At 38.8% G+C, this 22,250-nt stretch overlaps 1 protein-coding gene across 1 annotated transcript in view; it reads right to left on the reverse strand.

Moving 5' to 3' along the window:
* The window catches only part of SNX4 (sorting nexin 4), a 58,409-nt gene extending 43,085 nt beyond the window's left edge, over nucleotides 1-15,324 (reverse strand). Inside the window, exons 1-3 of the mRNA XM_069472716.1 lie at nucleotides 15,154-15,324; nucleotides 3,928-4,049; nucleotides 73-208 (exon numbers count right to left, since the gene is read on the reverse strand). Of these exons, the coding sequence (XP_069328817.1) occupies nucleotides 73-208; nucleotides 3,928-4,049; nucleotides 15,154-15,294 (399 nt within the window). The 5' untranslated portion in view covers nucleotides 15,295-15,324. The remainder of the gene's footprint in view (nucleotides 1-72; nucleotides 209-3,927; nucleotides 4,050-15,153) is intronic.
* Between the last annotated feature and the right edge of the window lie 6,926 nt (nucleotides 15,325-22,250).

The raw sequence follows: 22,250 nt of genomic DNA on the forward strand, positions 1-22,250 counted from the left end.
AAACAAAACAACCATTAGGAATAGTCTCAATGCTGAATACTTCTAAACTGCTACCATCATTTCACTCCTTACCCGTTTTTCGGGCAAAGGTGGCACAACAATATGTGGATAGTAAACTAAAAGGTAGTTTCTCAACAACTCAAATTCACTATATCGCCTCCACAGTGAGTCTGTTAGGACACTCTGACCATCAGTATGTTCAACAGACCTGAAAGGGAATAGAAGAACATTTATTTTATTTTTTAAAAATAAAAATACATACACATAAACACAACCTCCTTTAAAATTTGTAACTCTGTTTACTGAATGCTTATGAACCAGGTACTGAGTAAAGAACTTTTCATGTATTTTCTTATTGAATCCTTACAACAAACTCTGTGAAGCAGAGATTTGTCATGACCTTTTTACAGATGAGGAAGCAAATGCACAGTATATGCTCTGCCCACAATCACAAAGATCTGTGTGGAGCTCTCAGATCCATCTGATTCCAAAGCCCTCACTCCTAACTGCTTTCCTTCCCTTATAAAAAACCTATTTGAACTCAAGGGAAATAGATGTTTTAGGAACATTCTAAAAGCCTCGATGTATAATAATTGATTTTAAAATATGATAAAATCTGGTTTTGCTAGTGCTTCATTAAATAAAAAGTATTTTTAACTTCACTTCTGCCATGAAAGAACGACTTCCATGACAAAGAGCAAGACACCACAAAACCTCAATTCAGGTTATAAATAAATCAGATTAATCCAAGTACCAGGAAATACCCACAAGAGCAAAACATTAATTAGCTCTGAAAGAGTGAGGAAGAGGGGTCATAAAAATTCATCCCTAGACTTACTGTTAATTATAAAGACCTGGCAGGCAATACCATGTCTCATCCATATAAAAGTTCAACTTATGGATGGTGAAAAGTTAAGGTAAAATCATATATAGGATATTTAAAACTATCTTGACTATTTAAGATTTCTTGCTAGCATAAGCACTGTTAGAAAGCATCAGTCTTCTAAATGTTAGTAGGACTTTCCTATTTTCTAATTGTTTGTTTGACAATAACTTATTTGCCCTCCACATACAACCACAGTGTGCATTTGCACCTTAGGACATGAAGACATAAAAGCTAAATCAGTCTTAGAATAAAACCAAGTCTTGAAAAAGTATTTATGTCATGCCATGCTTAGCACAACAGATACTTGTTTTTATTATTTATATATTAAGTTTGCCAGTAAATTTATTCATTGCATATTAATAACAAGGAAACAAAATATGAAATACAAAATGCACAAATGGCTCCCATGGCAAAAATATAGGAATTAAATCACAATTCATAGCCAGCCATGGTGGCTCACACCTGTAATCCTAGCATTCTGGGAGGCCAAGGTGGGAGGATCGCTTGAAGTCAGAAGTTCCAGACCAGCCTTAGCAAGAGCGATACCCTATCTCTACTAAACATAGAAAAATTAGCCAGGCATGGTGGTGCATGTGCCTGTAGTCCCAGCTACTTGGGAGGCTGAGGCAGGAGGATCACTTGAGCCCAGGAGTTTGAGGTTGCTGTGAGCTAGGCTGACGCCATGGCATTCACTCTAGCCTGGGCAACAGAGTGAGACTCTGTCTCAAAAAAAAAATAAAAATAAATAAATCATAACTCGTTTTAAAGAGTTGACCTAAACATCACTACCAACAAAACCCGTATCTTGCTAATAAGTAAATAAATAAAGCCAATAAGCAGCATTCTTACAAGGCTGGTAGAAGACCTGCTTTAGTGGTTTGGTTTTTTTTTGTTTTTTTTTTTTTTTTAAAAACCATTAAGGCATGATGCAGTCATTAGAAACTGACTAAAAGCACACAGAAGACTTCCACTGGACCCCGAAACTACCCCATTTTCTAATTATTCAACAAATATTTAGTAGCACATAATTGGTTTTAGATGCAACATTTAAGCCTCACAATAAAGTAAATATTATCATTAACCTTGTTTTATAAGTTAGAAGAATTAAGTAATGACATCATATTGCGTCCCAAAAGCCATCAAGGTATTCCAACCTATTCTAAAAAAGACATATTCTTGTAAGTATTTTAAAAGAGTTCATAATCTATGAACAGGAACACATAAAAAAATCTCTTGGGGAATTAAAAACCAATGACTTCAGCCTTATTCAATCTTAGCCTACTAAACTATAACATTATAGAAGAGGATCATACCAAAAATATCCTTTTTAATTTTATTTTATTTTTATTTTTTTCCCTCCCTGACCCCCCCTTTTTAATTTTAAACTTAAGAATTTATTTAGAAGGCCAGAGTTAACACTAATTTCTAAAAGCATTATTTTTTAAGTGGCTAATTTAATTTTAAAAACAAAAAACAAAAACAAAAACCCTCTCATGGGATAATTGCTAAATGGGCTTTCTACTTTTATCCAAAGGGTAGGTAGGTAAGCTACATGACAAAACTTCAACTTTCAGTTATTATGAAGGCTCAATAATATTCATATTGTCTGCAATTGTCTGCCTAACACTGAATTACAGAAAGAATACTACATGATTAAATGAAGAAATCTGATGGTTCTGGTTGCTGAAGGTCAGTTAACCTTAGGAATAGTATACTTACACAATTAGTATTTCTCAAATTCAATGTCTATATGATATTGGGTAGGCAAGAATTTCTTTAGAAAAAATACAAATCATAAAGAGAAAACAGAGACAAATCTGACTATTTTAAAATTTAAAGACTTTGTACCTTAAAAAATAATCAAAATCATGTTCCATGGCCCATATGTATCAAAAACACCTGCAGGTTTATATAAAAAAAAATGGCCTAATTCTAAAAAGAACCACCTTACCTCCCTCTTTTCCTAAAGTTCCTATCATATACAATTTTTTTCTTGTTTTTAGAAGATTCTTTTCTTTCTCTCTCTCTCTTTTTTTTTTTTTTTTGGTGGAAACAAGAAAACTATACTTATAAAGAAGGTTTTCAGAATTGTCTGAAAACAACCTTCACCAAGATTTTATCTTTCATATTGGGTAGAACCACAGACCTGGAAAAAGACTTGAAAAGTCACAGGGTTAAGCATTAAGGTAAGCTCAGAGACTTTCAGTAAAGCCTATGAAAATGGTGGGTTAAAAACTTTTTTTCTTAAAAGAGTATTTACATTAAAACATGGTTAACACTTAATCAACTGGGTTTGATAATTCTATTATTTTATTTTACTATCAAAAATTCTTTCATATCTGTTTTAATTTGAAAGCATTTTTGCTCAGTCTCTGAAGACAGAAAAGAAACAGTAGATTCTTTATATAAACTGTTTATAATTGGCAACAATAAATTGAGTCTTCCTTTGCCTCTCTCTAGGCAAAACTCTAATTTCTTTAACTTTTTCCTTATGAGGTTAAAAGACAATTTTTCTGGTGAGTTTGATTTCTTACTCCGTATTTACTTTGTCTTTTCTATTTTACCCCAAGTTCTAAAGCACAAATCTCAATTTTTCTTTCTGTTAATTTCTCTGTAACTCCCAACTGTCCTAAGATGACTCAGGCCATATTCTCTTCTCCTAGGATTCTCTGTTAAGCATCTCCATCTATCCAAGTTTACTTCACACAATCCCAGGAATCTTGGTATTCCACAAAATTGCACAGGGATTCTAAGACCAAGAACTCCACTAAAGCATGTGTCAAGTAACATCCCAGATCCCAAAAGTATTCCACTAACCTGCCCTCTCCTCTCAAAACAAATACATTAAAATATAGCTAGAGCTAACAAGATCACCACAGCAAAAGACAGCTGTTTACCTGTTAAAAAGAAAAGAAACAAAATCAATCCATCCCAAAAAAAGATAATGACCGGTAAAAAATTCTGTTATATAACAGAGTTTGCATTAATAGCTATCAGAAAAAGCTTTCTATCTAAACTTAGGTGCAATTTTCATCACCCACCTTGTTTCAATGAGGTAAGCAGTGTATGTTTCTTGCATGTTCATGGCATTTCTTCCGGTTCGCTTTTCTGCTTCCGAAACACTGATTTCTATCTTCTTCAATCCAAAATTATTTTCTGTCATCTGGACAAAAATAAACAAATAACAAAAACAACCTTTTATAATAGATAGTATTGAAAAGAACCCAAGCTATTTAAATAAAACCCATTATTATACATATTTCAAAATAGTTTCTTATATTTCTTTTTCTTTCTTTTTGAGACAGAGTCTTGCTCTGTTGCCCTGGCTAGAGTGCAATGGTATCATCATAGCTCACTGTAACCTCCAACTCCTGGGCTCAAGCAACCCTGCTGCTCAGCCTCCTGAGTAGCTGGGACTACAGCCACGCATCACCACACCCGGCTAATTTTTCCTATTTTTAGTAGAGACGGGGTCCCACTCTTGCTCAGGCTGGTCTTAAACTCTTGAGCTCAAGTGATCCTCCCGCTTCGGCCTCTCAGAATGTTAGGATTACAGGCATGAGGCACCGCATCCAGCCAATTGCTTACATTTCTTGAGTTGCTGGGGGTTGCTGGCTGACAGCAGCAAATGATAGCCTCTCTTTATCAACACTAACTTTTCCAGAGTTATTTTAACAGGTACATTTGATGATTAAAATTTAGACACTTCACATAAGTGAGTAAGAATAAATCTACGAAGAAATGCATACGAAAAAAAATCTTAAAAACACATTCTGCGCAAAGATAATCCTCAACATTGATATCTAATTTTTGGTTTAATCAAAATGAAATCTCTGTCTCAAAATTAAGATTTTTCAACAGGCAGGTTAATTTAAAAAAAAAATCAGGAGTCATCTTATATTCAACTTTAAATTTGCCTAAACTTTTTGGCAATGATTAATAAGCTCCACTCCTGAGAGACCAGCAGGGTTTAAGAGCAGAAAGGAGCAGATTCCTTTCTTTTCCCTGTGACTAGAACATCCCCAGGTCTATACCAAAGGACCAAAAAGAACAATACACACACCACTGGTGGTTCACAGGCTGTATGTTTGGGAAGTGCACCACTGAGGAAAAGTCTTGAATAGACCCAAAGTCATTCTAAGTCTAAACAAGGAAGAGAAAGTGAGATCATGTGATAACTGCTGTGCTTGGCTTTTTTCTCCCTTGCTCATGGTCAAAATTCAGAGGTGGGTTTTAATTTAAAACACTGTACTATATTATAGTTGGGGCAGTTTATGAAAGAAAGATACAAGTAGAAACATGAATGCAGCAAAAAGTAAAAGAAAAAGCTATGGTAATGCCCATGGTTATACACAGAAAATCAAACCCAGGCACTATGAGGCCAGAAAGAGATATGTGACAGTACAAAACACTGAATCAGTGACGAGAAAAGATGACACACTTAGGAGTTCTCCCAAAATGTACAGGAAAAATGCAGAAGAAGGTAAAACTGCTAAAAGATAAAGGACAAAGAACTAAGAGCCAGCCCAATGGGATGCATTGTTATTAGCCATGAAAAACAAATCACTCAGTCTTCAAACAAGGTATTTTTATAAAGTATAAGCTGTGATACTTTAGGCATAAGTAGAAGGAAATCATTCAACCAAAAGAAAGCTCGAGAAATTATATAAGCACAAGCTATTTAACATTAGGATTACAAAGCCCCCATTGGTTAAGATATACATACATACATATATGAGATACATTTTGGCCCACAGCCAAGCACTTTGATTTACCACCATCTGCTCCAGTGAAAAATTCCCTGAATTCTAAAAGCACATACTGATGAAGCAAATTATCTCCTCAGCCAAACAGATAAGGCATATGAGTCATAAATTTACCCTGTCATACCACTCACTTACAAAGAAGGAAAAAAAACATAAAAGCATAAAATCAGCTATCATAAAAGCTAAAGAATGCAAACAGGTACACAACAATAATACCAGTAGGGTCGGTAGATGATATAAAATTGCTTATACTGGGCCGGGCACCGTGGCTCACACATGTAACCTGAGCACTTCAGGAGGCTGAGGCTGGAGGATTGCTTGAGGCCAGAAGTTCAAGACCAGCCTGGGCAACTTAGAGAGCTCCTGTTTCTATAAAAAATTTAAAAATTATCCAGGCACACTGGCGCGCATCTGTAGTCCTAGCTACTTGGGAGGCTGCGACAGGAGGATCACTTGAGCCCAGGAGTTTGAGTCTAGCCTGGGCAATATGGCAAGACTCCATCTCTAAAGACATAAAAATTAAAAAGTTAAATATAAACTTACCATATGGCCCAGTAATTGCACTCCTACAAATCTACCCAAGAGAAATGAAAACATATAACCACACAAAGACTTGCATGTGAATAAATGTTAACAGCAGCACTATCACAATAGCTACAAACTCAAAACAACCCTAACATCCATCAAATCATGAATAGATAAAATGTGATATATCCATACAATCAAATATTACTCAGCAACAAAAAGGAACTACTAATATGTGGTATAACACAAATGAAGCTCAAAAACATTATGCTAAGTATAAGAAGCCAGACTCAAATGATAACAGACTGAATGATTCCACTTATATGACATACCCAAAATGACAAATTGATATAGAAAGCAGACAATGGTTGCCTAGGGCTGAGGATGGAAAGGGGATTGACTACCAAGGGGAAGGAGGGAATTTTTTAGGATGATGGAAATGTTCTAAAACTGGATGGTAGTAATGGTTACACAACTCTATAAATTTACTAAAAATCATTAAATTATACATTTACAATGGGTGAATTTTATGGCATATAAATTATGCCTCAATAAAGCTGTTAAAAAAACAACATAAAATCCAAAGTCCCTATTAACATAAATAGTGTGATGGGGAACAAGATATTTTCATAGTTTCAAAGCATACCCCCACAAAATTCATTACCAAGGGAAAAAGAACAACTTTATATAGGAGAAGCCTGACAGATACCAGTGATCAAAGTTATCAAAGTACTGGCATAGATCAAAATCATGTGTAAAGAAAAAATACAATTAGAAGAACAGCATCATATCAGTGGCAATTTCTGCCAAAGATGCATAAGCTGAATCTAATCATGAGGAAATATCAGGCAAACCCATATTGAGGGAAGGTCTACAAAATAACTGGTCTCCAATCTATAAGAGGGTCAAGGTCACAAAAGTAAAAACTGAGAAACTCTTCCAGATTGGAGGAGACTAAAGAAACAATACAATGAAGTGCAATAGGAGAGTCTGGACTGGATCCTTTTGCTCTGAAGAACACTATTGATACAATTGGTAAAACTTAAATAGAGACTGAGGATTAGACAGTAGTCATTTATCAATGTTACTTTCCTGATTTTGGTGGTAGTATTGTGGTAATATAGGACAATGTCATTGCTTGTCCTCGAAATACACACTTGAAGATTTTGGGGATCAGATAAGGCAACATCAAGTTTGCAACTTATTCTCAAGTAGTTCAGGGAATAGTTCTTTGAACTGTACTTATAAATTTCTATTTCTAAATTTTATTTCTATAAATATGTGATTATTTCAAAATGTTAAAAAATGATCATAATGTTACATAAATAATTTTTGTCTCTCTTATGTTTGGGGAAGAAAAAAGCAAAGATACATGCCTTCCAAATCATCATAGAGAACAAAACCAAAGAAATTATGCTCTATAAAGGAAAACCTAAAAACAAACCAAAATAAGACAGTATAAAATATAAACAAAATAAAATCAATTAAAAATGCCAGTTAAGATAATAAATGCAAATGTTTTAAATTCCCTAAGGTAAATAAGAGAAAGACTTATAACACAAGGCATAAAAATTATAAAAATGGACAAATACACAAATAAGGCAAATTGAAATAAAAAAAAAAAAAAACAGTATGGCATCAGTTCAAGCAGACTACAATAATTAGGAAAAAAAGTTTAAAATTGCAAAAGCCTCAGATCAATTCTCCCTCAGATCAGTAGCCAGCTTGCCAGAATTTGAATCCCATCTCCACCACAGATTAGATAGACAACTCTGGGCCAGAAATTTAACCTCTTTGTGCTGCAGTTTCCTCAAATGTAAAATGAAGATAACAGTACCTGCAATGAATTGAATGTTTGTGTCCCCTGAAAATTTGTATGTTAAAATCCACACTCAAGGTGACGGTATCAGGAGGTAGGGCCTTTGGAAGGTGATTAGGTCATGAGGGTGGATCCCTCATCATGAGTGGGATGAGTGTCCTTATGAAAGACACCCCAGACAGCTCCTTTCTTCCTTCCACGCGGGGACCCAGTGAAAAGGCAGACTACAATGAGCCAAGAAGCAGGCCTTCAACAGTCACCAAATCTACCAGTGTCTGCACCTTACACTTCCCAGACTCCAGGACTGTGGGCAATAAATTTCTACTATTTATAAGCCACCCAGTCTATGGTATTATATACTTTGTTATAGAACCCTGAATGGACAGTACCTAATTCACAAAGTCATTGGGAATATTAAATAAGTTAATGTATGTAAAGAGTCCGAAAAGTTGCCTGGCACGTAGCAAGAGCTCAAGTATTACTTATCTCACATTATTGTAGGTTTAAGTTTTTCTGATGATAAAAACATATGCTTAATGTACAAAAATTGAAAAAGTAGGAAAAAAATAAATAAATATAAATCATTTATATCTCACAATCCAGAGTTAACCACTGTCAATATAATGGTGTACTTCCTTACAATTTTTCTAGGCATGATGCTTCTTTGTTACTAAAATAGGTCAGAGAGCTAAAGATTAAGAACCACCTACTGAATTGACTTCTTTGGGGGGTTATGTATACACTGATCAGATAGCTGGTACTGGGTTAACAATGATGGCCAGGTGCAGTGGTCATGCCTGTAATCCTAACACTCTGGGAGGCTGAGATGGGAGGATCACTTGAGGTCAGGAGTTCAAGACCAGCCTGAGCAAGAGCGAGACCCCCTCGCCTCTCTACAAAAAGTAGAAAATTAGCTGGCCTTGGTGGCACATGCCTGAAGTCCCAGCTACTTGGAAGTCTGAGTCAGGAGGATCACCTGAGCCCAGGAGTTTGAGGTTGCAGTGAGCCACAATGATGCCACTACACTCTAGCCATGGTGACAGAGCGATACTGCCTCAAAAAAAAAAAAAAAAAAAGAAAGATGTGTTTACTTAGGTCTAATAGTGAAGCTTATTCCAGCTGTAGATAACTGTCTTAGTCAGTACCAGCTGCTATAACAAACTGTCATACATTGGGTGGTTTATAAACAATAGAAATTTATTGTTAGGCCGGGCTCGGTGGCTCACGCCTATAATCCTAGCACTCTGGGAGGCCTAGGCGGGTGGATCGCTCAAGGTCAGGAGTTCGAGACCAGCCTGAGCAAGAGCGAGACCTTGTCTCTACTAAAAATAGAAAGAAATTATATGGACTAGAATATATATATATATATATATATATATACAAAAAATTAGCCGGGCATGGTGGCGCATGCCTGTAGTCCCAGCTACTCGGGAGGCTGAGGCAGTAGGATCGCTTAAGCCCAGGAGTTTGAGGTTGCTGTGAGCTAGACTGACACCACAGCACTCACTCTAGCCCGGGCAACAGAGTGAGACTCTGTCTCAAAAAAAAAAAAAAAAAAAAGAAATTTATTGTTCACAGTCCTAGAGGCTAGAAAGTACAAGAGCAAGGCACTGGCAGACGGGGTGTCTCCTGAGGGCTCGATTCCTGGTTCATAAATAGCCATGTTTCATTCTGTCCTCACGTGGCAGAAAGAGGAAAGGAGCTCTCTGTAGTCTTTTTCATAAGAGCACTAATCCCACTCATGGGGGCTCTCCCTTCATGACTTAATCACCTCCCAAAAGTCCCACCACCAAACATCATCATCTTGGGGATTAGGTTTCAACATATGAATTCTCGGGGAAGAAACATTTCATTCACTCCATAGCAATAACTAAGAAAAAGAGGGTTATAATACATGACCTATTCTCTTGTGCTTTTTTTCCCTATAAAAATACTTTAAAAATAACAGCACAGCTATTCAGAAAACATCAATTTTTCTTTAAAATAAAATAATATGTAAGTTTGAGCAGGCTTCCAAACTGAGTAACAACACATTCATGGTTCTAGAAATTAATTTGGTGGGTTGTGACCAACATTTCTTTTTAATGAAAAAGAAAAGTATCAGAGGATCTTGCATGAAGTCATGATTATTGTTTCCCGAAACACTTGTATATGTAATTACATATACATACGTATGCCAATTATGATGTAAAAGTGTAAATATTTTGTACTGTGAGTCACCTTCAAAAAATATCTGAAAGCCACTGAGGTAGAAAACAATTTTTTTATTTTTATTTTTTTATTTTTTTTGAGACAGAGTCCAACTCTGTTGTCCAAGCTAGAGTACTGTGACATCAGCCTAGCTCACAGCAACCTCAAACTCCTGGGCTCAAGTGATCTTCCTGCCTCAGCCTCCCGTGTGCATGCCACTACACCCTCCTAATTATTTCTGGTTTTTAGTAGAGATCTCACTCTATAGTAGTGATCTCACGCTTGCTCAGGCTCGTCTCAAACTCCTGAGCTCAAGCATTCCTCCCAACTCAGCTAAAAAATTCTTGTGCATGACATTATCATCTGCTGCTAAACTGATAATTCTGTAACTATGCCTATAAATTTTCTTTTTTTAATGTTATCCTCACCCACGGAATGCCCTAAACCTTACTCACAATTCCGGTCTACTCCACTTAGTTTCTCTGCTGCCCATCAGTGAAAGTGCTCATTGCGCACTGGAATTTTTAACCACTAGTTGCTCAAGCACTATTTGACCCATCAGCACTCCCAGGCCTAGAGCGTTCCCCCTTAAAAATCACTGATGAATTCCTCAGGTAATGGTTTTTCTCTGACAAATACTGTAAGCCCCTACCCCTGTTAACTGCCAACTCAATGGAATCTTTCAGCCTAAAAAAGTATTCTTTCCTTCATTCCCTTGCTATTTCCTCTCCCTTCTGCTAGGACTAATTACTACTTTCTTAGAGACTGGATTCTCCTCTCATTCTTTCCATCTTCCAAATTATTTTAAATAGAACTGACTATAGCTTAAAAAAATGAATGCATTCTTCCTCACAGGGAAAAAGTACAAAAGGAAAAGATAAGAGACTCCTAATTGGACAATGGAAAAGAAGAGGATTGAAAAATCACAGAAAGAAAAACAAGAGACTACACAGAAAAAGAGCTTACAGATTCCTGATCAGTGATGTTTAAAACCAGAAAACTCTTGTGGTTCTTAGGCAGTGCTGTTTCCACTATCTCTTGGGTAGTAATTAGTACAAATTATTCTCCCTCCTAAATTTTGTAGAGTCAAAAATAAGGCTAATTTTGCCAGGTCTGAACATGATTTGCATAGATATTTTGTTTGCTAAATCAACACATCTTTTATACCTTTTTTTCCTTCTCAAAATTACAACTTAATCTTAACTAAACTAAAAACTTTAAAATATAGTATTGGAACAATTTACAAGACAATTTACAAGACTACCTTAACTTTTTTTTTTTTTCATGAAGCAGAATGGCTTAATGGAAAGAACACTGATTTCAATGCCAGATGGACCTGAACTCAAATCCCAGCCAGCACTTGTGACCTTGGCCAAATTACTTCTCTCTGAGCCTCTGACTCCCCATCCTTACCTATCTGTTGGAAGAAATTTTGAGAATTAAATGAAAAGTAGTGCCCCACTGTGCGTAGCACACACAAATCTAACTTAACTTTCTGCCCTGGCCACAGTCCTATCAATAACAGAAGCAATGAGGCTACAAAGCTATTACAACAATTCTCAACTGGAGATGGACTGAGTGGAAGAGAGGACAGAAAGAGGGATAAGGATTAGATGACCCTTAGTCTGGTTTTCTTTTTGAGGGGGACAAGGGGGAGAAGCAGGAGTGTACTGAATGTATTTGTGGTTAAACTACTAGTGATTCTGAAATATCTGCCGAAATGGCTTGTGTTTCTTTATGAATCACTAGTTTAGGGAGTTGTTTTAGGAAACCTTCTAACTTTTGGTCATTAAGTGATGGCCTGTTGTAACATTTATTTACAAACATTTTCCAAAAACATCAGGTAATAGTATATAACTACAAATTCTATGTATAGATAGCATCTCTGGGTTTTCAAGTATCTTAAACTAAATATACATGGGAGTTTTTTTTAATTAATGAGACATTATGATCACTTTTAAATTAACATATGAGGATTTTATATTCTAGTTTTGACTTCATATTAATCAAATATATAATGGCTCTCACAAAATTACCAAAATTTTATCATCACATTCAAAATTAAAGTCCTCATGCTCATTTCAGCAGCACAAGTACTAACACTGGAATGATACAGAGAAGATTAGCATGGCCCAAAAAAAAAAAGGAAAAAAATTAAAGTCTTCATGATATGCCAACACAAGATGAATCTTGCCTTTTGAAACAATCTAAAACCACTTGAACACAAAAAGAGAGGCATACCACAGACTAGCAAATATTTTAAAGTCTGAAAATATTAAGTATTGGTAAAGATATAGAACATCAGGCACTTCTGATGAGGGTATAAACTGATATTGCTACTTGGGAAAACAATTTGGCCCTATTTACTAGGGTTGACCATGTTATTATCTTACAATCCTGCAATTCTACTCCTAAATTTATACCAGACTCTTGGACATACGCAGAGGAAGTTCATGGTAGTATAATAGTAACTTTTCAAAATAGCAAAAATGGGCACACCTGTAATTCTAATATTTTGGGAGGCCAAGGTGGGAGGATTGCTTGAGGCCAGGAGTTTGAGACCAGCCTGAGCAAGGAAGAGACCCCATCTCTACAAAAAATAGAAAAAATTAGGCGGGCATGGTGACTAACGCCAGTAGTCCCAGCTAATCAGGAGGCTGAGGCAGGAGGATCACTTAAGCCCAGGAGTTTGACGTTGCAGTAAATTATGATCACACCACTGCACTCTATCCGGGGTGACAGAGCAGGACTCTGTCTCCAAAAAATAATAATAATAATAATAAATGAAATGGAAACTCAAAGTTAAAACTCAACAAAAGGAAAATAAACCCAATTTTAAAAAAACAGGCAAAGATCTTAATAGAGACCTCACCAAAGAAGATACAAAGATATACAGATAGCAAATATGCATATGAAAAGATGCTCCATATCATTTGTTATCAGGGAAATGCACATTAAAACAAGATACCACTACACATAGAACACTGACAACATCAAATGCTGGTGAGGATGAGGAACAACAAGAACTCTCACTCATTGCAGGTGGAAAGGCAAAATGGTACAGCCACTTTGGAAGACAGCGTGGCAGTTTCTTACAAAACTAAACATACTTTCACCATATGATCCAGCAATTATACTCCTTGGTATTTACCCAAAAGAGTTGAAAACTTACATCCACATAAAAACCTGTACATGGATATTCATAGTAGCATTATTCATAATTGCCAAAACTTGGAAACGACCAAGATGTCCTTCAGCAGGTTAAGAGATAAACTGTAGTATGTCCAGGCACTGGAATATTATTGAGTGTTAAAAAGAAATGAGCTGTCAAACTGTGAAAAGACATGGAGGAACCTTAAAACATATTACCAAGTGAAAGAAGCCAATCTCAAACAACTACATATTGTACAATTCTAACTATATGATATTCTGGAAAAGGCAAAACTATGGAGACAGTAAAAAGATGAGTGTTGCCAAGGATTAAAGGGGAGGGAAGGATGACTAAGTAGAACATAGAGGAATTTCAACACAGTGAAAACACTCTGTGTGATATTATGATACATGTATGTCATACATACATGTGGATATATGTCATTATACATGTCCAACACCAAAAGTGAACCCTAATGGACTTTGAGTGATAATGATGTGTCAGTGTAGGTCCATCATTTATAACAATGTATCACTCTGGTGGGAGACATTAATAATGACAGAGAGCCCAGAGTATATGGGATATCTCTGTACATTCCTCTCAATTTTGCTGTGAAACTAAAATTGCTCTAAAAAAATTAAGTTCTTAACTTAAAAAAAAAAACAACTTCAAAGTACAGCCAAAACAGTCTTCATTCTTCCCTATTTATCTTGATATTTTCCTACATAGGAAAAACCTTCAACTCCTGTGTTGAAGCCCCTGGTTAGCTGGTCTCTAAACTTAAGGTCAAGAGTCTTTCTAATTCCATTCAGCAAACAACTTGCACTTTTCTTTATCCATATAGCACAAGGACGGGCAAGTTAATATTATTAAATTTTGCTCCTAACACCTGCTCCAGGAAAAAAAAAGGAACAAAATGACTGGATACAAATGACAATACACACAGAAGGAGACTTTGGGCAGGTGGTCCAACCTGGAACACTACACTGAGTTTGTGAAATGCTTCAATTTAACCTGGTCTACAAATCTTGCATTCTACACAAAAACATTTTAAAATGAAAGCACTTACGAATATAAGATGATACATTTTTCTCCTTCTCATCAAGCAAATGAAAATCCAATTACCAAAGGGGTTTCATGAAGTACAACGGATACAGAAAGCCTCCAATAAGAAACATGGCACTTCCCCCCAAATAAGAAAATTACAGCCAAATAGAGTTTTCAAAAATGTTTTTTCATTTGAACCTGACACTTTCTTCAATTTCCTGATGGCAGCACCAGACCAATCATCCCATCGCCCCAGACTTGTTCTTGATTCTAGTCCCCCATTCTCTTCGTTGTCAAACAGCGCTGCCTCGCCAGCCCCCAGTGTCCGCTTTAAAACATCTCCCCAGCAAACCCCCCGGCTGCCAGAAACATCAGCGTTCCTCTTCTGCTCCAGATCTGCCGGTTACGCGACCACCGAAAACTGCCCCTCCTCCAGCCTCGCCGGTCAGGCCCCGACTCCCGCGCCCGCGGGACCACACCCACGCATCCCACCCGCTCCCCTGGCCGCCGCCCTAGGGCCCTTCCCTGGGCTAACCGCAGCGCTTGGACCCTCGTCCTCCGACCCAGGACCCCCTTTTTTCACTGAGCCTCCACCCACCCCCATCTCTCACTGCACCTGCGGCCCCCTCCTTTCCTCCTCGCTTCCCCCGCACCACCGGGCCTCCCCGGCCAAGCCCACCGGCTCCCGCCAGCTCAGGCCAGCTCAGCCCAGCCCGGCCCGCTAGGCCCCGACACAGGCCCCGAGGGCTCAGCTGCCACTTCTCCTCACCGTGTCGACCCCAGAACCCGCGTCCCGGGCCCCCTCCGCTTCCTCACCGACCGCAGCCTCCGGCCCAGAGTCGGGGAGGCCCAACGGCTCAATGGGCGCAGGCTGCAGCTGCCGCTCAGGGTCCAGAGGTGCCTGCTCCATGGCTACAGTTCGGCGCGGCGCACCTAGTGCGCCTGCGCCGCCGGGCCCGCCCCGCCCCTCCGCCCACCCCTCTGCCCGAGTTCGGCTGGTCCCGGCGCCCCGCCAGCCGCGGTCGAGTAGACCTAGAGGCTCCGGGACCAGGAACTGGGTGTTGGGGGAAAGGCGGGTCTGCGGAGGAACTGGTAAGTTCCTAAGCCCGGAGACCCAGAAATCTGCGAGAACTGGTGGAGGGAAAGACGGAGAGAAAGGCAAGGGGAAGGTGAACACCAGAAGTAGGTATGGGGACTATTCTGGTTGATCACCAAAAAAAAAATTGAAACTCCAAAGAAATTGTAGACTCCCTCTACGCCTCTGCTTTGCCTGCCATTATTGGTTCCATTTTCTCCCGGAAATATCAGAGCTGCATAAATTATTAACTTTCAGCAGGTTGAGTAACACATTCAGCAAAAAGTAACACTTGCAAGGTTTTCAGGGAAGGGAAGCATTTGACTGAAGCAGGGCTTGAGTTCTTTTGTAAATGTTTCATGAAGCCCTGGAGATCTCTGATAATTTTCTACAACCTGATGGGAAATGCTCGACGCCTGTAACAGGCTGTGGTAACTTGAAGTTTTTTCTATGCAGTCTGGTCCCAATTTTGCAAGGACAGAAATTGATCTTTCTGCCCACTTAGCTATTTCAAGCTGTGACGTACAATATCCTCTTCCTGGAATGCTCTGTCTGGGAGCAAATTTCCATTCGTCCCTAAAACTCAACTCAGTTTCCATCTCCAAGTGCTAATATCACTTTGTTCATAAATCTGTTATGACCTTTCTCATATAATTTTATAATGTCCATCTTCCCCAGCTAGACTTTGGACTCTTTTATGGCAAGGACCTTATCTTTTTTTCCCCTTTCTCTCTACTAAACCTAGGACATTTACTCTATAACTGTTTAAAGGCTTTTTATCAGTTTATCAGGTATTATTCATGCCAGGCAAACTCTCAGAAAACATATTTTTAAATCAGAAGACTATTTTATTTTGTCACAGGAGAGGTATCTTTCCAGGAACCGATCTGCATCCATTATCCTGTGCCCTATTATCCTGTGCCCTTTTCCCAATTTTGAGATACACAGGAAACTAGATCTTAAAGCCATTAGGATAATTGCAGTGGGCAGGTGACTTGAGTGTCTCACCCTGCAGTGAGTGGAAACAAGGAAAAGGACTGGGGACTTTAGAAAGCAGTTACTGAGGGAGGCCCCAGTACTGTCAGCTGTTTCTGAAAAAAGAAAAAAACAAACCAAGTGGGCTGTTTGCTGTTCATTCACACCTCTTTTTTTGCAGGGGAAAAAAATCTTTCAAGACTGCTTTTGATAGCTATTTTAAGTTGTTCAGCTGGATTTAACTTTGCCCCTATATCTTCTTAAGAGATAGACTTAAAGAAACCAAATTTGAAAAATCAAAAGAGTGCTTGAAGATTTTAAAATGAAGGTAAAAATGATCAGATGATTATTTCTCCCAATTTTATATACATATTATACATCTTCATTATGGAGAAATTGGAAAATAAAGTTACGTATAAAAAAAAAAGCCATTCATGCACTCACAATCCAAAGATAAACACTGTTAACATTTATCATATATCCCTTTAAATATTATAGATATATACATATATTTCATATGTACATATAATAAAATGTGATACTATTATGCTATTTTATAATTTATTTTATTTTATACATCAAGGACACCTTTCTATGTGAAAAAAATATATTCCTACAGAATCTGCTTAATGGCTATATAGAATTCTATTATAAAAAATTAATTTATTTGATCCTATAATCCTGTATAGTTATAATTTAATTCCAGGCTTTAGTTTTACAAACAGCTCTGCAGTGACTATCCTTCTACATGTGAAAGTTGCCAGAACCAAAATGGAGTCACTTGTGTTTAAAAAAAAAAAAAAAAAAAAACTACTGACAAACAGAGCTGGGAAAGGCTATGAAGAAGAAAGTTCTCATGCATAATGCCTGATAACAAAAATATCACAAAAGACTCTGGGAAAACTGCAACTCTGGAAAAACTGCAATCTTACACAAACCTTGTAAGGCCATCACAACCTTACACAAAAAATACTGATTTGAGGACATGTGCCCAGCAACTGCCTGTCCAACATCACACTGTCGTAATCCTTGTTATTGATCCTTGTAGCCAAGGATAATTATCTCAAAAATGAAGTAATCCTTCTAATTTTCTAGAAAATTATTATTTGTATTCACTAGACATATGCCTTATTCTTGAGGCTGCCTGTAAGCTAACAAAATTTTTTTGATAGAGACAGGAACTAGTGTTTATGTAAAAAGCCTGGAGTGGGAGGGGAGGTGGTGCCTTGACATTTTTGTTTCCTTCCTTCCTTCCTTCCTTCCTTCCTTCGCCTGCCTGCCTGCCTGCCTGCCTTCCTTCCTTCCTGTGGGAGGGGAGGTGTGTCTTGACATTTTTATTTTTTCCCTTCCTTCTTTTTTTCCTTCCTCCCCCCCTTCCTTTTTTTTTTTTTAACAGAGTCTCACTCTGTCACCCTGGCTAGAGGACAGTGGCATCATCATAGTTCACTGCAATCTCAAACACCTGAGCTCAAGTGATCTTCCTGCCTCAGCCTCCCGGGTAGCAGGGATTATTGGCGCGCACCACCATATCCAGCTAATTTCTTCTGTTTTTAGTAGAGATGGGGTCTTGCTCTTACTCAGGCTGGTCTCAAACTCCTGGCCTCAAGCGATCCTCCCACCTTGGCCTCCCAAAGTGCTAGGATTACAGGCATGAGCCACATTGTAGGGCCTGTCTTGACATTTTTAATAGGTCCATCTTTTGGACACCCTGGCCAATGGTTAGCATCATAGCTGTAGTTTTCTATATGTTTGGTACTTCACATATGTTTTTATGCAATGCCCCAGTAAGACAGGCATTATTTTCCCATTTCACAGAGGAAGAAGTAGGCTCAGGTAATATTTGACAAGGTCGCACAGCCATTTAAATAAGGGAAAAACCTGAGATTCAAACCCAGATTTGTAGGACACCCCAAACCCAAGCAAGCTATTGGGCCATGCTGCTTTTCTGCTTGGGGGAGAGGAAGAAGAGAGATTCTTCTAGAAAAGAGGCAAATAATTGGCAGAATCAAGGGTTGATTCCTTACCTGAACACCCAGAAAGAGAAGTACATTTCCTTGGAGTATGAAGATAAAGTCAATCCAGTCTGCCTGAATTCTGGGAAAGCCCAAGGCCAACTCCATGGAGATTATGGATACAGCTGTTTCCCCTTCATCTAATTCAGGAATGGACAGGATACCCCATCCCACCCCCCACTGGGGGAGAGCCTGCAGTTACCCGCTCTAGAGTGAATGGGAAAAGTCTCAGGAGCAGGGGTGACTAGCCGGGCAGAAAGAACTTCAGTCCCTTGTATATGAAAAGCAAGTTTTTACATTTCCATTTGTTGTTAACTTATGAAATATTTATTGAGCTTCTGCATTAGTATGGGAACACCATGAAATACCTATTGTCTGCTCCTCATTGTCCATGTTCTGTTCTTCTCCTTCCACACCTCAGGATTTTCCTCCCGGTGTCTGGCTGGCCACCCAGGGACTGTGAAGGTCACCTTCTTCTCCTTCCTCTGAAACTATCCCCTTCCTCTCCCTCCTTTACCAGCAACCAAACCCAACCCCACCCAATTTTTCCTTTGAGTGTCAGGGTGAATGACATTTGCCCTTGTTCAAGCACAAGATGTAATTTGCTACCGTCCTATTACCACCATATTCTTTTGGGGCAAAATCCCCATTGTGTGAGGCCTTAATTTCAGAGCAATTCTCAGTATATGTCTTTGTTGCAGCCTCCAATCACAGGAGTTGAAGGGCTCAGATCCTTCCTTTACTACCTCTGGGAAAAATATTCCAACTTAGCAACTCAGACCCTTAAACTCCCAGGAGTTTGAATCTCGGGCCAGATAGTATGCTGGAGGTCAAGCCAGTGGAAGTGCTAGGGCCAGATTTTTCCTAAGTCGTTAATTTCCTGTGGGTTCTGTGCCATGTCTCTGGAGCCGCCTTGATTCTGCAACTTCCTACAGAATCACCAGCCTTAATTCTGTGAACTGATATCCTTCTATTTCTCTATTTGCTTCACATGACTAGAGTTGGTCTCTGTTCTGTGCAACCCAGAGCTGTAACTGATGCAGTGAAACTCCCATCTATTCACCTAAACATGCAGTAAACATTTATTAAACATCTACCATGTCCCTGGCAATCTCAATGTCTGCCCAAGTTGATTATCCAAACTGATTGGTGGCTGTATGCCTTTGGAGAAGCCTGGAGAAGACCCAGAATCAGCAGAACCATGTTCTAAACCCCTCTTGCTTGAGAAACTTCTCCCAAAGTCCTACAGCTGGCCACTAGAATCTTCAGCAGCTAAAAATCGTTAAAGCTGTCACAGGATAGAAATATTTCTCCCCTGCCGGATAACTTAAATACACTTTGATAAAGGCTCTCTGAGGCAATTAGTTGTTTACAGCTAGGAAACTTAAACCAGATATGTTGGGAGGAAGCAAGATTGGCCAAGGTATTTAGGACAAGTGAGTCTTGTGGCACCTCTCAACTAATATTGTACCTGTAAGTAACAACAGCTTACCTGTAAGGGCACTTTGCAAACTCAGAAGAGCCTGCCAATTGAGGTTCTAGAAATAGAGAATTTTCTTTGGTATTAAGAAGCTGTCAGACTACCTGATTTTTGTTTAAAAACTAGGATTGCCTAAAAGTTACTAAGCATTTGGGCATTTTATTTGGGGGGATTTTCTTTTAGGAGTTCATCAAAGGAAGTCATAATTATCCCCAATTCGTCCACCTTCACCAGTAACCAATCCCAACTCCATCCAATCTCTCAAACAAAACTCCTGCTATGCTCTGAATGTGCGTGTCCCCCCACCCCCCCACCCCAATTACATGTTGAAATGCTAACCTCCAAGGTGATGACATAAGGAGGTTTGTTGTTTATGAGCTACCCAGTTTATGGTATTTTGTTATAGCTGCCTGGACACATTAAGACAATTTCTAAACAAATATGTAGAGACTCTGAGAAGGATAAAATATTTTATCATTGGGGGAAATCAGATAATAGGTCATAGTGTGGCTGCCAGAACAAAATCTCATCCAATTGTGTTTGTTTATACTGAATGAAATTAGCAAGTAGTAGGGGAGATCTAGGTACATGCATATATACTCACTCTTTTAAGGGTAACTGAGATTTTTTTTTTTTTTTTTTTTTTTTTTTTGAGACAGAGTCTCACTCTGTTGCCCAGGCTAGAGTGAGTGCCGTGGCGTCAGCCTAGCTCACAGCAACCTCAAACTCCTGAGCTCAAGCGATCCTCCTGTCTCAGCCTCCCGAGTAGCTGGGACTACAGGCATGCACCACCATGCCCGGCTAATTTTTTCTATATATATTTTTAGTTGTCCATATAATTTCTTTCTATTTTTAGTAGAGATGGGGTCTCGCTCTTGCTCAGGCTGGTCTCGAACTCCTGAGCTCAAACGATCCGCCCACCTCGGCCTCCCAGAGTGCTAGGATTACAGGCGTGAGCCACCACGCCCGGCCTGAGATTTGTTTTAATCAGGTATAGTAAGACAAGACACACAAAGAAATGACTGTTATGACAGGAAAAGTTTTTTATACTCCCAGATCCCTAGAAACAGGAGGCACCTCATGCCACGAAGCGGGGGGAGGGCATGCAGGGAAACACCAGGATCAGTCTGGGGACAGAAAGATAGAGGGGAAAACATGAACAAGAGACTTTACTGTTGTCTCTGTGGGAAAGAACAGGCAAGGCGGGGTAAAATTTACATGGAAATGCACAGGACCTAGCATAGCCAAAACAACTTTGAAAAAGAAAGACAAAGTTGCGATACTTACACTACCTGACTTTAAGGTTTTATTATTAAACCTTAAAATAAAGCTACCATAATGAAGACTGTGTAGTTTTGTCATAAAGATAGTCAGATAGATCAATGTAACAAAACAGAGTCCACAGCAGACCCACACATTTAAGATCAACTGCTTTTAGACAAAGGTGAAAAGGCAACTCAATAGAGAAAGGATAGTCTTTTAAACAAATGTCGCTGGAAGAATTGGATATCCATTTGCAAAAACACACACAAAAAAACCACCTTGATACATACTTAGTATCAATTCAAACAAAAATTAACTCAAAATAAATTACAGACCTAAATGTAAGAGCTAAAAATATATTTATTTATTTATTTATTTATTTTTTGTTGAGACAGAGTCTCACTTTGTTGCCCAGGCTAGAGTGAGTGCCGTGGCGTCAGCTTAGCTCACAGCAACCTCAGACTCCTCGGCTTAAGCGATCCTACTGCCTCAGCCTCCCGAGTAGCTGGGACTACAGGCATGCGCCACTATGCCCGGCTAATTTTTTCTATATAGATTTTTAGTTGTCCATATAATGTCTTTCTATTTTTAGTAGAGACAGGGTCTCGCTCAGGCTGGTCTCGAACTCCTGACCTTGAGCGATCCACCCGCCTCAGCCTCCCAGAGTGCTAGGATTACAGGCGTGAGCCACCTCGCCCGGCCAAGAGCTAAAAATATAAAACTTTTAGGATAAAACATAGAGGAAGATAATAGTGGCCTTTTATTAGTTTAGGAAAGCTTAGATATGACACCAAAAGCATGATCCATAAAAGAAAAATTTGATAAATTGAACTTCATCAAAATTAAGAATATCTACCATTCTAAAGACACTGTTAGGGCCGGGCGCGGTGGCTCACGCCTGTAATCCTAGCACTCTGGGAGGCCGAGGCGGGTGGATCGCTCAAGGTCAGGAGTTCGAGACCAGCCTGAGCAAGAGCGAGACCCCGTCTCTACTAAAAATAGAAAGAAATTATCTGGCCAACTAAAATATATATAGAAAAAATTAGCCGGGCATAGTGGCG

Source organism: Eulemur rufifrons, chromosome 7 (assembly GCF_041146395.1).
Source record: "Eulemur rufifrons isolate Redbay chromosome 7, OSU_ERuf_1, whole genome shotgun sequence".
Classification (NCBI taxonomy): Eukaryota; Metazoa; Chordata; class Mammalia; order Primates; family Lemuridae; genus Eulemur; species Eulemur rufifrons.